Below are 17,422 nucleotides of genomic sequence, written 5' to 3' on the forward strand. Positions count from 1 at the left end.
ATATTCTGTTTAAAAATGAATGAAATTTGTTTTTATACTGTTATACTATATTATTAACTTGACATTACTGCTTGATAAATTTGCATTAAATTTGCCGAAAAATAAAACAGTATAAAAGTTTCCTGAATATAAATAACTGGATTGGAAGACAATGTAAAAAGTTACATGAGCAAAAAATTAAAAAAAATAATAATAATATTGAAATTTTTCCTTTTTCTCCTGATATTTGTGCATAAAACCCAGGAAAAATAAAACCAAAAAGGAAATATAACAATTAAAAGTTGTTTACCTGATTTTCAGCATTATCTTCACATTTTCCTTTTACCCATTCTTTTGGGTCTTTCTATAACAGAAATAAAATTATTGCAAATTAGGAAAATGAAGTGGATTGATAAAAATCCTAAGCATAAAGACGAGATTAGACAAGAGATAACATAATAAGATTATACACCCTTACCCTTGGGACACATTCTCTAACCATGCTTCTAATCTAAAAGAACAAATGTAAGTCAGTATAAAATGCATTTATCCCTGAATACAATAAAATACAGTGAAAAACTGTATATATATTTCTAATTGCATAAAAATGAAAAATTTAATTTATTTAAATACATTGTACTTATGATATATCAGGCATACTTTTTAAAAAGTGATTTTGTACACACATATATATAGTAAGAAATATAGAACTAATGTTTCACAAAGAAGAAACATTTTTTAAAATTCATAATTAATAGATTTCAAAGAATCCTATAAATGCAACAAAGAATTTAATAAATGTTAGACCTATTTATATTTTGTTTTTAAAAAACTGTTTTGTAATTATATATATAATTTATCTTCTAGTAGATTGTTTGGTATCTCCTTTGAAAATGATAGTTAGAATATTTAAAACTGTATGTAAAATTATCAAACATTATATTACTTTATATGGCTTTCTTTTACATATAGGCAGATAAGTGGCAAAGTGGATAAAGCTGAGATCCTTTCTATGGGCAGATCTCGGTGTGCATAGTTATAACCTAATAATTTATATAAACAAAAAATATGCAAATTTCAATGCCTTGTGTAAGCTACTTCCTGTGACACATGTTCTGAATTTAGTAGTGCATACATGGAGTTTTCCTGTGTAACATATATATGGGCAAGTTGCCCTTAAAAAACTCCATCTTTCTCTTAGTCAGATAACACCTGAGTGTTTTTTATAAATACACAATAAAATTAAAATTTGTCCAAACTCAATCTCGTTATAATTATAAAGTATTACGTTATAATTTCTACAAATCTAAAATGCATTTACCCCCAAATAAATATAGCAAAAATAACAATTGCAATCTTAGAACTCCAGACTTTTCTGAATTATAATCTAAGAATATAAGCATCATTTTCTTTGCACTTGCGCAATATACAAATCAACAGCAAAATCACAAAAATTTTAAAAGATCAAATTCAAATTAAAGATGCAGTGTTAAGTGTTGGCATACATTTTTTCAGTTTTTTCTCAGTTTCCTTAGTAAGATGGCTTACAAAAACTTTTTTTTTTTTTTTGTCTTTTTATTATTGATGTTTTGTGTGTTAACTTTATTTATTATATATCATGTCCTTCACACTTACATCACATAAAATTCAATTCAACAGCGGACTTCCAGGTGAAGGATTACATTACTCAAAATTTGATGACTCTACCTACTATCAATTTTTCATACTGTGGAGAACATGCATACACACAAAGATCCTTCATTAGTTTAAAACTAATACAAGGCAATAATATTTGGTGGCAAAAACCTGAAAAATGATTCACTGTTCATAGCGGATGGCGCAAAATCACATTTCCAGACTAGAAGCCCATTCGGGCGAAATATAAAGATGAGTTCAATGCCTTGTGAAGAATACTTCCTATGACATGAATCCTAATACATTTTTGGTTAACCATACTTTCATAATTTTATTTTGTTCTGGGTACATACGTTTTATTCCATTGACTATAAAGCTTGTGGAGATCCCACCAAAGCTGCATCAATTGTTCCTGTGGAATTCTGAAGGAACTGATGATTATTTTTTTTTTTTTTTTTTTTTAAGTATACTATCAGTATTCAAACTGTTTTGTAAAAAAGCTTTCATCAATTTCTATTATCTTGTTAGGCTTTCCGATTTAACAGGAAATCTGTTTAAAATGCTAAGAGTACAAATTTCCCTGCAATAATTGTTCCAGTCTATTACAGTTTTGACAACCATATTGTGTCAATTAATGCACCTTTTTTTATATGATAGGATGTCATAGCTTTGAAAACAATCCACTGCTTGCTATTCTGTAGAAGGTAGATCACAAATTTTAGTCATTTTTTTCAAAATGCAAGGAAAAAACACAGCAATTACAGTTAATTTATATGCTTATTTATAGAAAAACTTGGGGTTACATCAAACAAAAGCATAGACATTAAAAATTTGCTGTTACTTCCTGTTTACCCATATTTGGTGCTACTATATAATGCTGCTTGGCAACAGCTCAATAGTCGTTGAGATAATAACAGTATCTTATTCTGAAGCAATTAATATTTCCATGATATTAATTTAAATATGTGTACTATTATCGTTAGTAAATCAGAGTAAATTATTAAAAATAATTGCTAGATGTTTTTGAAAATTTCATTTAATTTATTATTTATGTTTCAAATTAAGTCTTTTTCCCCTCTATTGGTGATACTATAATTAAAGTGTTACAAAGAAATCTGGTATTTTATGTTTAATAAATGTATGCCAGAAGTACACTGAGAAAACATATTATTAAACAATTTGAAAACAGATCTAATGCTGCAAGATATACTACCAAGGCAGAAAAATTTTGATCACATTTTGAGATGTTAAATAATAATGAGAAAAGAAAAGAATATGGTACAATAGATTTATGTAAAAGGATACAAAAATAAAAAAAAGGGGGGCTTTTCATTACAATTATATGGGGAATTGAAAAAGAAAAATTATAAATTAATTCTTCAACATAATCCTTTTTTAACTGTTATTAGAAAAGGCTTAGTTTTTGAATATCTGTTTTTTGTACAGGCAATCATCCAACAAAATTTTGCAATGAAAGAAAGTTCAAGGGAACCTATTTCATCATTATAAGTTATTGATGTATAAAAATTATCAAATTTTCAAATTTCACTCACTCTTTTAAATAAACATAAAATTCTAATGCATTATTTATATGGACAGACAAAAAATGATTCCTATGTTTTAGTGACTATATCAAACAAACAAAAATGTACAGTTCTGAAAATTTTATTTCTTTCATATTTAATCTTGTACAAGGTACACATGTATCCTCATTTTTATACACTTTAACTGTGAAACTGAATAGAAAATAAGAAATTAGAATAAATTTCTAAATTTTAAGGTAAATAAAAACTATAATGCAGTAGAAGTTAAAAAGAAATTATAGTTTACCCAAAAAGTATTTTTTAAAAACATTCATACAATGAATGGATAATTTGATTACAAAAAGGACATGTATAAGGATGGTTTTCATTTCTTCTAAATGATGACAGGAAATAGCTGAGTGATCGTATAATATATAAGATAAATGTTATTTCTTCCCAATTTCTAAAATATGCTAAATATTTTATCACTATTAATAATCAAGCTTAACTAAAAAATTCTGACATACATAGCAATGTTGCTTAGACTGCAGCCGGGGGGGGGGGATTGCTTCAGAAATTGTTGGTGTCATTTAAACATTATCAGATAGTTCCATCTTTTAATATTGAAGCAAATTATCATATAACATTGATAAATGGTGATTCTTCTGCAGTTATCACTAAATAAAATCTCGCCTGAAATCCAGATCTGTAGACTCTACTAAAAATGAAGCAACATTTTATTTCCAGTTTCTCACAGTAATTATTAATTAAATAAAATAGAAGAATTTATACTTAAAGTTTTCTCAAGACTCAAAAAATGATTAAGCTGAGTATTTTACCACAAAATGGCACATATCAAGAGCAAGCGAGTATTAAAATACATGTGGCTATCACATACATCAAAATACTTTCATCAGAAATAATTAAAAGAAAGTAGCCTTACTAGCTTAGAAAAAAGGGTAAGGAAGAAATGTTTTTCATATTCAAATGCTTTTTTAGATGCCTTCTTTTTTATCTTTAAAAAGAGATAAACTACATATAATTTTCCTGCTCACACAAGATAGTGTTTCTCATAAATTTTCTAACCTAACATTTGCACTTCCTGACACAGGCTATGAAAATTACAATATTCTAATAAAAAATCATTATTTTGCCTCTTGTTTCGAAAGCATTTTAAGTAAGTAATTCAAAAAATCAACATGTTGTCTTGGACTTTGAATGTTGCATTTGCATTATAAAAACGCATGAAAAAATATGATGATTCTTTACATGCTTTCTCAATTAAAGAGCAACTGAGAAGACCCAATACACAAATCACAGTAATGAAAAATTATTGTCTACTAGACACTACTATTTACACCATAAGAGCACATATAAGGAATTGAAATAATAACACTATATTTCAACAAAACGAGCATATGCTGCAGTAATTTATATATAAGGAGAGCAAAAATATTTCTAATTCAAGAAAATAAATTGCTTTATTTTCTAAATTGGCTTTTATTGAATTTTTTTAAGGAAATAACTTATTTCCCAAACAGATTTATATACTGATTGAAAATTTTGGATAATGAGTAATCATTTAATGAGTAATCATTTATTCCCCAACAGCATTATATTCATACATATAAATTTTGCAAAGATAATTAGGTATTTTAGTTGAAAATTATATATATATATATATATATTACTATTAGTGTTTGAACAATGAGATAAGGCACATCCAAATTTTCATATAATTAAAATATTTTGTATAAAAATACTTGAAAACTCTTTTAATTTTAATTATTACTTGTACCAGAAGAATAAAATTTATCTTTGTTTATCTATGCACTTGGTCTTTAAACAACTTATACATCAATTATAAAACTTAAAAGTAATATGTTTTAAATTTAATTCACATGCTTTAACATGTTTGCTGCCAGTAATGCTTTGATGCTTGATGTGGCATTATTGCTGAAGAGTATATCATGTGCTGGAGCGGGAAAAGCAACAGCTCATCGTTCATTCTCCAGTTTAATCGGCATTATGCTATGAGTATAGAAGCTGGTACTGACGTGGAATGAAGTTTAGAAAACTAGTTGTAAATGCATGTGATTTAAAATTAAAGCAAAGTTTCATTTCATACAAAGATTATACACGAATTAACATTCTGAAAAATATATTTTTTAATATCATTGCAGGTATCCTGTAATGAATTCCTTTGTAATACATATATCTTTGTTTGTGATATAGTTTCATAAAAAGATAATGCATATTGTTATTTATTTTAAATGCCATGCACCAGCATGTAAAGTGACATTGGAGAAATAATTTTACCTCTAGTGCCAATCACATGCTGTAATCATAAAGTTCTCTGATCAAAGTTTTAACAACTTGGGCGATACAAATAATCACCTTTTATTACCTCTTTAAACCCCTTAACTACTGCTAGCGTATACATACGCCCTTCCGAAATACTACCATCTGCTACCAGTAGAATCGTTCGCAAAGCTTTGGAATGCAACACCACAATGACCTCGACAGAATATACGAAGGAGGATACTATTTCAGAGAAGAGGGGGTGAGGAATTGGAGAGGAAGATGTTTCTGAAATGGTGAAAGTAATAACTACGCAGTATTTGCTCATGTTTCTTCTATTCTGCATCTTCCGTTTTCGTTTACTGTTTGTAGTAGGTGCCAAGAATAAAGAAAGATACAACGGAAGTTTCAAACCCACTTTTCGTTTTTGAATTATTTTTTTGAAGAACTGCTCATGCTTCATATTGTTTCTGAAACTAAACGTTTTGCAGACCAGTATATAAACCAACATCCTTCAAAAGAAAAATCAAGAACAAAATCGTGGTATCTAACCAATTTAGAAGAAATATTTGTTCTTCTAGGTATAACACTGAAACTTGATATTATACTTTAATGGTCTAAAAATAAATTAATTTGAACTCCATTTTTGGAGGATCTTTTTTATTATACAAACATAATTTTTATTATTCTTTTACTCTAAAAATTAAAGTTTGTGCTTTCATTTTTCTTTTGCAAAAGTAAGACTTGCACTTATTTCCCCCCCAATACATGGCATAACTGTGCATGCCTGTGTGAAAAACGGTGGCACTGGGGAATGAATCTTGTACGTTTTTCACGGCAGTTAAGGGGTTAAATCATATTTCTTATTATCAGCAAATAAAAAGCATGGGATATAACCTACTTCTATGTTACGGCATTAACTATCAACACATCTTCACATGAATGGCAGTGAAAGTACTAAACTGGCACCGTTTTAAGCATGTAAACTTAATCTTCAATTTGAATTTACACCATAGATGCCAATTAATAGATTTCAAGAAGTAAGCTAATCTTTACTACACGATAATTGCTAACTAGAAATTTAGAGATGACTTCATATCACAAGTACAATGCAGTTTGTTACAACATTAATGGACAAATCAGCACTTGTTCCCTTTATAACATGAATCTATTCACCTTAAAATGGAGTAAATTTGTAGTAGCTTTGAGTGATTAGCATGAGTTAGTCCTTTTCTCACTTATTAATGTTAATTGTTAATACATAAGTGATTGTAAATAAAAATAAATGTATTGAATACAAATAAAATTGGATGTCTAAAAGGTAGAGAAGAAACTGTGAAAATTATTTAAATACATTTAATGGAACTGAAAGAAGCATCAGACGCTAGGTATGTTTTGATGTTTTCTTTTCTTTAATTTGGTGTTATTTTTTATGGTGCTACTTTGGTAGACGATTGCACGGATTTTGGCGAGTGATACGACTTATGGTAAACTCATTGCTGGACAAGTTATTTAGGGTAACCAATACTTTGTCATTTTATTTTTAAAATAATGCATTTTATTATGCATAAATTAAGTGTTTTAAATATTATTTATGGCTTCTAAATATTAAAAATCAATTTAATTTTTATTTGAAATAAAAAATTTGTTGTTTATGATATTTTATATAATTTTATGTTGTGGATGATGTAATTTGACATCATCTTACTTAAAAAGTAATTGGTTTTATTAATATCTATAAATTTAATCTAATGTTTTAAACATTATTTATGTCTGTTAAATATTAAAATGCAATTTAATTTTGCATTTTTTTAAAAATGATTTTATTATGAATGACTATTTAAATAATTTTAATTCTTTGCATGATGTAATCAGCTTCCTGATTGGTTGCTGAATATTTGTGCATTACCACGCCATTTTAAAATTTTATTATTCACCTCTTCGAATTCCTCAAATTTCAAATGGAATGGATATGTCCATTTTGAAGATGAATGTTGTTATTGGTAATTAACAAGAATTATTGGTATCGGAATAAAAAAAATTGCCCTTTGAGACCTTATTTTGGCCAACCTGTCTTTCCTAATCAAAGATTTATTTATAAATTGTTACAAGTGTCAGAGGAAATTTATTTTAAATTTTTGGAGGAAACCTCGCTATTTGCTTCTTCAATGAAGTGCGAGAGATGTGGATCGCAGATGAAGATAGTTAGATCTTTTTTTTGTGGTACTTATGAATATAAGACAGGTAAAATACTTAAAAAAATGTAAGTACATAATTTTCTTTTACTTTATAATTGTATGCTTCAATTTTTATTAAAAAATTAATACAATGGGTTCTAGTGTAGAATTGGGTGCCCCTTCGATTAGTGACAATTTTTTGTAAAATTTTGGCGATGAAATCGTATTTCTGGTTACCATGATAGTGTAACTTTGCTTTAGCCTCCTGATTTTTTTAAAATAAAAATAGATTGATGTGTACATGGACAAATTTAAACAGTGCGCAATGTCTAGTTTATGCAATTCTGGGATTTTTTTTAAGTGAAAACAGATCGATGTGTACACGGACACAGAGTTTATGCAAATCTGACTTTTTATTTTGGTTTTGTGTAGCGGCCATCTTGAAATTGTGTCTTCCTGGCACCAATCTTGGCGTCAAAAAAGAATCGCCAAAAAACAAGGGGCACCCAATTGCAAACTTTTACCATACAATGTTTTAAAAAATTCCTGAGATATTTATTACCACATATGTTTTAATGTTAAATAATTAAATCCTATAAAACTTACTTTAAAGTATTTGAATTTAAAAAATATTTTAATTCTTTTAAACGTTGGTATGATGTTTTTAATTCGATATTCAATTTAAGTAATATTTTAATCCAATTAAATGTTGGTGCAATGTTTTTATAGCAGTGTTTTTATTCTATTATATGAAAAGTAATAAGTTAACCTTACTTTAACATTTCAAACTTAGTAAATGTATTTATTTACATTTGCCAGCCATCTTAAAAAACATTTTCAACAAAAAATTAATCCATTACTTTTAACGATATTTACTTTTTTACAGTTTCGAATACTTTACTATATGGGTAAAATATGTAAAAACAGCATTTTTCAAGATGGCTGACGACTGTAAAAACCGCAACAATGTAAATTGCATTTTATTATTTTCACATGTTATTTCATTGCTTTACTGATTAACTACTATTCCTTTTTGCATTTTTGGGTTTTCATCCACAGAGAACACGTCGGCGCTTTGGGAAAGAACCCGTTGGCGCCGTTGCATTTTTACTCGCCAAGCTGATGAGTCGAGCCGTAAACGTGGTTTTTAGTGTATGTAAATTCAAGTTAGCAGACAATGGTAGTAAAAATTCACAGATAATAAGTATGTAGATGTAAAATTAACAGGTTAAACATGATATACGAAAATAAATTTGTATTAAATTCAAGTTAGCACAGAAAACAATGCATTAAACATAACGGGAAGTAAAAATTCATTTAAAAAATAAAAATTAGTATTCTTATACTTATATGTATTTTCTCTAATTCATATAGAATACTAATATTTCTATTACAAGTGTCTTTTTTCATTATTAAGTACTTTGTCTGTTGATTGATGTATTTTGGTAAGAGCCCATGTAATAAATTAATGAATGCATGACCTTTAATACATCCATTTTACATGCTTTTCAGTATTTTTTTTTTTCAAGTTACTTGCATACAGCTTAAGGCATTTTACGTTGAAACAAATACCTGTCCTTTTCTATAATATATTTCACAATACAAATAACCTTCAAGAGTAATCAAATTTTCTTCAGTAGCATTGTTGATAAAACTAGAACTTTATACATTTTAAAATTATTATAGGGCTTGGAAAACTCATGGTTCTGCGTGCTTACAGCTGTTAATAATTAAGAACATAACATGAACAGCTACGTTACAAATTAGCATTCACCCCTCCCGCCATATTTTCTTCCTTTGATCCCGAACTGACGAGCCGAGAACCGGAATCTTTCGACGAAAACTTCTTTAATTATGCGAAAATATTTCTATCTATTCGTTGTTAAAAAATGATAAGAGAATAATAATATAAATCTCCAAATGCGAACAACGACAACCTTCGCACAAGCGAATATGATGTATTAGCTAGGTTACCAGGTTTGCACTATTATCGCCAAAGTTGGCGATATTTACATTTACCGGGTTCTCTGCGGAAGTGCTTCCGCATTTTTTAATGCTTGCTACAGCTGATTTAATATTTTATACATATCTTTGAAATAATTTGAAATGCTTATATGGAAATGTGTTGAATTTAGAATAGTGAGAGCACTATGTATGCAGAAAGCATTGCTAAGCATTTTGTACATCACACAGAGATAAGCATTTTTGTATGTATTTTGTATGTTGCATTTTTTGGAGGTGCTGGAGGCTTTAATGAAAATATTTTGAAATAACAATCTAAACATAAAAGTAGTGCTTCACACTGTAAAGTCACTAGTCAAAATTTCCTTAAATTCCTATAATCTGAAAAATTCACCTACATTCTTTTTTTTTACTCAGTGCTAGTCAAATATTACTTGCTTGAGAGTATCAAACCTGACATGCAAACTGTCTTCAGACCATATGAAATGCTGTAGTTTTAAGGCAATTTTTCTAAGCTGTCCATGTTTCAAAGGTAAAATATATTCTGAATTTTCTATTTTATGTTCACAAATACTAAAAATAATAATATAACTGATACTTAAAAAATAATCTATTTTCTCAGCAGAGGGTAAAACTGCTTATTATCCAGAACATGGGCTAATATTTTACCTCATTTTCTTTTCAATAAATGAATTAATATTTTAATATTCTTACTTGGAATGACACTTTTAAACTAACTAGCATTAGCATTTTTTTTTTCCCTAACATATTAAATTTGTAACATTTTAACATATTCAAGTATAACATACAGTATAAAAGACTTACATTAAATATATGAGTAAGTTTCCTTCCAAACTGATTACATTTTCAATTCAGCTTAAATTTCTTCACAGTTATTTGAAAATTATAGATGGCGGGAAACACATGCTGACGCAATGCATACGTCACACAGTAGGGGATTAGGGAATATCATGACATAACATTTCCCACATAAATAACAAATTAAAGAAATTCAATACAGAATATATAGGCTAAAATGAAAACTTGTGGCTTTTATATTACTGCACAAAATAAGGATACTCAATCAGCAAACAAAAATGTACCCAATTTTTCATATGAATAAATATTTATAACATGCATAATCTGAAAATGTAATATCCGTAATCAAAATATTTATCATACTTTTTCTTTCATCATTCAGTTCAATATCAATTTTATAACGTATTTAAAAATGTATTCAAAGATATAAAAGTTTTCAAAAGCAGATATGAAGGGAGAAAAAGCTTCCATTTAGAAATACTATATAAAACATTCAGAAACTGTTATTTTAAAATGAAGTCAAATTATACTTCATGTTAAAATAATAGTTTCTGAAACTGGTTTATCACAGCCTTCAACAGCAAGCTTATCAGCTTCTACATTTCCTGGGTTATTAGCATGACCTTTTACATAACACCAATCTACATTTAAGCCATGACGAGCATTATCTAAAGCTATAAAATCCTCCTTATTAACAACAGGTTTGCCATTAGCTAAAATCCATCCATTTTGTTTCCATTTATCAATCCATGTAGTTATTCCTTTAATAACAAATTGACTATCAGTGTATAAACGAAGATTTTTTATTCCTAGCAGTTTTGCTTGACGAAGTGCATGGACAGCAGCATAAATTTCAGCTCGATTATTTGTTTGCCTACCAGGTAGTCTCATACTGGTATTTAATTTATTTCCAGGACCCCAATAAATACCTATACCTGCCCTAGCTTCTTCTTTTCCATTACAAGAACTAGCACCATCTGTAAATACAGTAACGTACTCATCAGATTTACATTCAGGTAGTTTAATTTCTGTACTTATTTTACCAGTTTTAACAAATTCAAGAGCTTCTTCTTTACTCCAAAACTTTCTAAACCATGGCTTTGGAAAATCTTTTATTTGTGCTTCACATTCCGTCCATGTTGAATATACACCAGGACTTTTACCTTTACGTACAGCATAATAAGGCTTTTTAGGAGGTTCTACATTAGGAATAATAAGGGCTGGAATTTCATCAGCATCAGATGCACTAGATAAGATAAAGGGTTCACTATCTTGTTCTTCAGATATGTCTGAAGATGATTTTATAAGACTTGAGCAATTAGACGGTTCAAGAAGCAATTTAGAACCAGCAACTGCTAATCTGTCTGCTTCGTCATTACCATGATTCCTTGCATGACCTTTGACAAATATCCACTCAACATCTAAACCCTCGCATGCAGATTCAAGATCAATAAAATCATCTTTGTTAACAACAGGATCACCATTAACTAGTTTCCAACCATTTGATTTCCACTTCTTAATCCAGTCTGTAATAGCATGGATAAGGAACTGACTATCTGTATACAGTTTAACTTTCTTAGCACCAATCAGTTTGGCTTGTCTAAGAGCATGTATTGCAGCATGGATTTCAGCTCGATTATTTGTCTGACGTCCAGACAATCGCTTACTAGTATTCAGTGGATGATTTGGACCCCAGTACACACCAATTCCAGCTCTTGCTCTTAGTTTTCCATTTTGTGCACTAGCTCCATCTGTAAATATCACAACACATTCATCTGGATTAGCAAGGATGTACTCACAGTCCTTATTTTCAGGCCTTGTTCTTTTAATAACACGATTACTATAATGAATATTTCTAAGTTCTCGCTTAGTGGCTTTTACAATACCACCTGTACGAACATAATCCAAAGCTTCTTCTTCACTATCAAATCTTCTGTAACTGGCGTTTTGGAAATCTCGAATCTGAGCTTCACATTCAGTCCATGTATGATACACACCAGGTCGTTTTCCGCGATGCACAGCATAATAACACTGCCTGGATCGTTTTGATGGAGGATGTATTAATGTTGGAGGAGGATTATTAGTAATATCAGATGCTGAGGTCAATATGGTACTGGACACGGAAGGATTTAAATTTACATGATGGTTATCAGAAAAAGTGATGGATGCGGATTTCGTTGTATTTAATATAGAAACATTATTTTTCACTATACTACCAGAAGAACAACCAACAAACTGCTCCGCTAATTCGTGAGTCAAGAATTTTTTAAAAACAGCATTTGGATAACCTTTAACTTGAGCTTCACATTCTGCCCATGTCAAGTAAACACCAGGGCTTCTTCCAGACTTTACAGCATAAAAACCTGGTTTTGGCATCTTAATATTGGAATGGCTAGAGATACCTTTAAAAGTAAACACTACGGTTTCATAAACTGCAAAACGCAAATTCAATGTTTTGAAGTATTTGCATACTTTACTCTGCATTCAGGTGGCTGAAGCAAAGAAAGTCTATGTACAGAGCATATTCTTTGGCTGAAGAGGGCTTCTAACGTTTTCCGTGGTTTTGCATCCGCTAAATCTTTCTGCCTGCAGAGCAGAGGACAAGCCAGGGCGCATATACACAAACAAGTTAGTAAGTACTGGCCGATGCTATTCGCACCAACACACACACAGATCGTATTTTATTCTCGAGTGTCAAGATGTAGAAACATCGTTTTACTCGACTTCTGATAAAGATCGGGTGGGAGGAAAAAGAGAAGGGTGAAAGAAGTGTGGGAGGCGGATGAAAGAGAGTGAGGTCCGCACTAGCGGCGGCGAAAAAAAGGGGGGGTATCAAGTTCAGTGTCGTTATAAGATGTAGCCGCGGGTGGTAAAACCGCAGAGTCAGTTAGGCGTGAATGAGTCAATTAAGGTTGTAATTCTTATATGGGAAGGACGTCACAAGGGTAACGATGTTTTTCTCTGGGACGCGGGGAGTGTCTAAGAGTGCTAATAAGGCTATTACTGTGGGTTTGTACTGAATAAAAGAAGTTGACCGCTAATCGTTTAATATACTCTTGAATAAGTTCGATTCGAAGGTCTCTGTGAATATAGATGTTGGGAATATACCAAGGAGCATTGATAATTTCTCGTAGAATTTTATTTTGTAGAATTTGTAATTGTTTAATATTGGTTTTAGCTGCATGTCCCCAGATCGGTGCTGCATAAAGAACAGCTGGGCGCAGTATGGAGCGATATAGAATTAATTTGTTTGTAGTAGATAAGTTGCTTTTTCTACCAAGAAGAGGTCGCATAGTAGCTGTGGTGATTTTAAATTTTTGTACTACGGATCGGAAATGGGTTCTGAAGGTAAGTTTTTGGTCAAGGGTGACTCCAAGGTATTTGGTTTCATTAATCCAGTTTATTTCTTCATCAAATATTTCAGGGAGTGGAGCTATTTCTTATATCGGCAGGCAGGGGAAGGAAAGGCTTGTTCACATAAAAAGTATTGGTGGCTTCCTTTAAAGCAGAATTGATGCTGTTGGTAAATTTTGAGACTTGGTGTTCTAAATCTTCTGTGTTGTTGATGCATGGGTTACCTTGTATGGAGTTATTCAGAATTTCAGAGTATTTGATCCAATTTGTAACTCCTATACTTCTGTCAAGTGAGGGGAGGTATTTATTAATGGGGATTTCAAATACAATGGGGTTGTGGTCGGAAGACAGGGCTGAAATTACAGAGATATTGCATCTGTTAGTAATGTTATTTGAGATGAAGAAGTCAATTGTGGTGGCGCTATTGTACCCGTAATGGGTGAGCTCGTCTGGAGCATGAATGTTATAATTATTTGATTGAATGAGTTTAAATATGTCATTTCCTTTTTTGTTAGCAGGGCCTCGGTTCCAGCAGGGGTGTTTGGCGTTGAAGTCCCCTCCGACAATGGTAGAAGTATTAGAATTAAGGAGGTGAATCAATTCTTGTGTGCTGGGATTATTATTTGGTGGGATGTATATATTCGAAATTTTGAATTTTTAATGTTCTATTACAATTTCTATTGTGTTACTTTCGAAAGTGATGCTGGGATTAGGAATTTGAGCGTGTTTTATGCTCCTTTTAACAAATGTGATGATGCCACCGCCTCTTCCAGTCTCACGATCCGTACGGTAGGTGTTATAATTAGCATAAATTACTGCTTTTTAAGTGCTGGTTTAAGGTGAGTTAAACTGGTTTAAGGTGAGTCTCTTGTATAAGTATTACGTCAGGTTCAATTTCAATAATGAGGTTGGATAATTCATCTTTTTTATGGTAAAAACCGTTAGCGTTCCAAGAGAGGAATTTTATGTTGCATCTGTTCTTGAATTTATTAGCATTAAAGATGCTTTCCTATTTTTTCAATGATTTCGACTACTGCGATTATTTTATCAAGATGTGATTTCTTGGTTTTAATGTTTTTGAGTCCTTGTATCACTATTGTCCAGATTGTTTTTAGCGAAGAGAAGTCAAAGAGGTCTGACAGGGAGGATTCTGCGGTGCTGGTAGTTTCTTCTCTTAGAATTTCGCTTTGAATGGAGGTTTGAACGATATTTTCGTTACTGTTTGATGTCAGCGGAGGAAAGTCTTGTCTTCTGTTAGTCCAGGGATTGGTTGCTGGTGGAGGAATGGGTTGGAACTGAACTTGTTTGTTTTTTAGTCTGGCCGGGCAGTTGGAGAAGTTGGCTGGGTGAGGACCTTTGCAGTGATAACATATGGCTGACTGGTCGCGGCTACGGGTGCATTCTATAGGTTTGTGATTGCCTCCGCAACGGACGCATACCCAGTCTCTGGTGCAGAACAGGAAACTGTAAAAAAATCCCTGGCATCTATAGCATTGTGGAGGGCCAGGTTTCTTGCGTAATGATTCTATTGCTACGTTCATATAACCTATGCGTTTGATTTTGAATATTTACTTATTTTCTTCTGATTTTGGTATATGTACTAAGAAAAGTGGCATTGGTTTATTTTCTTTTCTGTTTCTTAATAGTGTAATAAAGTTAACCTTAAATCCTTTGTCAAGAAGTTCTTGAGTGATGGTTTGGGGATCTGTGGTGATGGGTAAGCCTCTTATTATGACTTTTAAAACTTTATCTTCGGGCAATAAGTAGGTGTGGGCTTTGAGGTTTGTTTCTTCAACTATTTTGCGAATGAATCGATGTGAGTCAGAGTCTGCAGGCTGTATTTCAAGGCGGCGTCCTTTTAAGGTGCCAGTTATCTCTTTTCCGGTTTGCTTGTTTAAGTTTTTTAAGAATTCATCCGCTTTTGGTACATCATCTATGACAATAATTGGCACTTTATCAATTCTGCTCGTTTTGGGGCTGGAGTTTGGTTTTCTATTTGCGGGAATGGTGTCACTTTTGTTTGGTTGGTCTTTTGGGGTGGTAGTGAGCTGAGTGGCTGATTCATCTTCGTTGTTCAAATGCATCTCGTCTATTTGGTTCTTTAATTGTTTATATCGATTGCTGGTTTTGAGGAAAAGCTCCTCATCGGAGTCAGAATCCGTTTGTCTATGACGCAATTTTCTTTTTCTTTGTTCTTTGAAGCCACTAGTGGATTGAAGTATGTAGCAGAAGTTTTTGATCTCTTCAAATTGTTTAGCGAGCTTTTCGTTAGAGGTTTTTGATTCGTTAATTTTTGCATTGGCCATCTCGTTTTCCTGCATACGCAATTGATTGATGGCTTTTACAAGGAGAAAGTTTAGTTCTTTTTGATCACTAGCGGACATAATCACATTTGGGTCGTTACGGATATCTTCCACCAAGGATTTGGTAGTTTCGACGTCGTTGGATAAAGTAATTTTGTGACTTAATATTTGGAGAACGTTGGGTTCATCATTGAGATGTCTCATGTGAGGATTTTCTGAGTTTGGAGGTGAATTTTCCATGTTTATGTAATTATTAGTTACAGTTATGTTTGTTGTGTCATATTTATTAATCATGTGAGGCAAAAAAGTTGGAAAAAAGCCTTACTGAAGGCCGTACCCGAAGGTACCCTTATCAGCACGGTGAATAAAGAAAATCAGAAGAAAGAATGAAACACGACCTGTTTTATCCAGCGAAGGGTGCAGCAGTGCAGTTAAGGCGACGCTTTTGCGAGGCGAAAGCCAAAGAAGAAACAACCCAGAGCCCGTGAGGCGAGGTCGATGATCTCGGTACAGTAGCGGGGGTGGAAGCAACGCAAGGAAACGGAGAGCGAAGCGATAAGACGTCTATCTCGAACGCTATCCCACCTGGAAATGTTATTCGCACCATCGGTGCGATTAGCCGCTTGAGCTATTCGCACCAAAATTAACCACGCATGCGCATTCAGTTGTCGGATCCGTAATTTGAACCCAATCGAAAACAACGGATTCTAAGTACGCGAACTGCCTAAAAGTGTTGTAGTGAATCTTTTTTTTTTTTTTTTTTAAAGCGGATTACTACCTTGGCGTAGTTTTGAAAATTGTCTGAAAAAGATAATAAAAATTAAACAGAGGATTTCTGTGTAGAAACTTTAGGCATGAAATAAGTTAAAAGCGATTAAATCAACTATTAAATGAATAATTAATCATATAATACTGGTTATTAACAATTTTGTATGCCTTTATATGGAAATATTTGGCATTTTCAGAACACAAAAAGTATTTTAAAGAAGTTTTTAATACAAACACAGTAATAAATTAAATTGAAATAAATAATGGGATGTAATTTAAAAGACGGAAATAATTTAGTGTAAGAGATTTAGATTTAAAAATTTACACAACAAATGATTTATCAGATTCATAAGGTTCTATTTCATAAAGAACTTTGATTTTGAAATATGGCATTTGAACTTATAAACATGTGTGGATACTGAAAAAAGTGATGAATATATAAGAATATTACAATGTTCAGTAAGTTTTCTTATTGAATAATAAATTCTGACAGTCCTATGCTATAAGACTAGGGTCTAAGTTTGCATAAAAATTCCTCAGTTAAATAAAATAATTTAAGTAATTTCCACAGCCCTTTTTGTCAATACATTAAAGATTTTTT

General features: G+C 31.4%; 2 protein-coding genes across 3 annotated transcripts in view; both read right to left on the reverse strand.

Annotated features, from left to right (window-relative positions):
* Nucleotides 1-17,422, reverse strand: part of LOC118194072 (uncharacterized) — a 79,969-nt gene that overhangs the window by 19,818 nt on the left and 42,729 nt on the right. For both annotated transcript variants that reach the window (XM_085822120.1, XM_085822119.1), the window contains exons 4-5: nt 458-490; nt 290-343 (exon numbers count right to left, since the gene is read on the reverse strand). In XM_085822120.1, coding sequence (XP_085678246.1) covers nt 290-343; nt 458-490 — 87 coding nt within the window. The remainder of the gene's footprint in view (nt 1-289; nt 344-457; nt 491-17,422) is intronic.
* LOC118194799 (uncharacterized) lies at nt 7,649-12,862 on the reverse strand. The gene has a single exon (XM_035366002.2). The coding sequence runs from the start codon at nt 12,770-12,772 to the stop codon at nt 10,928-10,930; it is 1,845 nt and encodes a 614-aa protein (XP_035221893.2). The 5' UTR covers nt 12,773-12,862; the 3' UTR covers nt 7,649-10,927.

This window comes from Stegodyphus dumicola, chromosome 8, assembly GCF_044657685.1.
Source record: "Stegodyphus dumicola isolate Sdum_Otavi_A_Nest chromosome 8, ASM4465768v1".
NCBI classification, from domain to species: Eukaryota; Metazoa; Arthropoda; class Arachnida; order Araneae; family Eresidae; genus Stegodyphus; species Stegodyphus dumicola.

Coding starts and splice junctions, on each gene's coding strand:
- LOC118194799 (XM_035366002.2), bottom strand. CDS start 12,772: ATGCCAAAACCAGGTTTTTATGCTGTAAAGTCTGGAAGAAGCCCTGGT.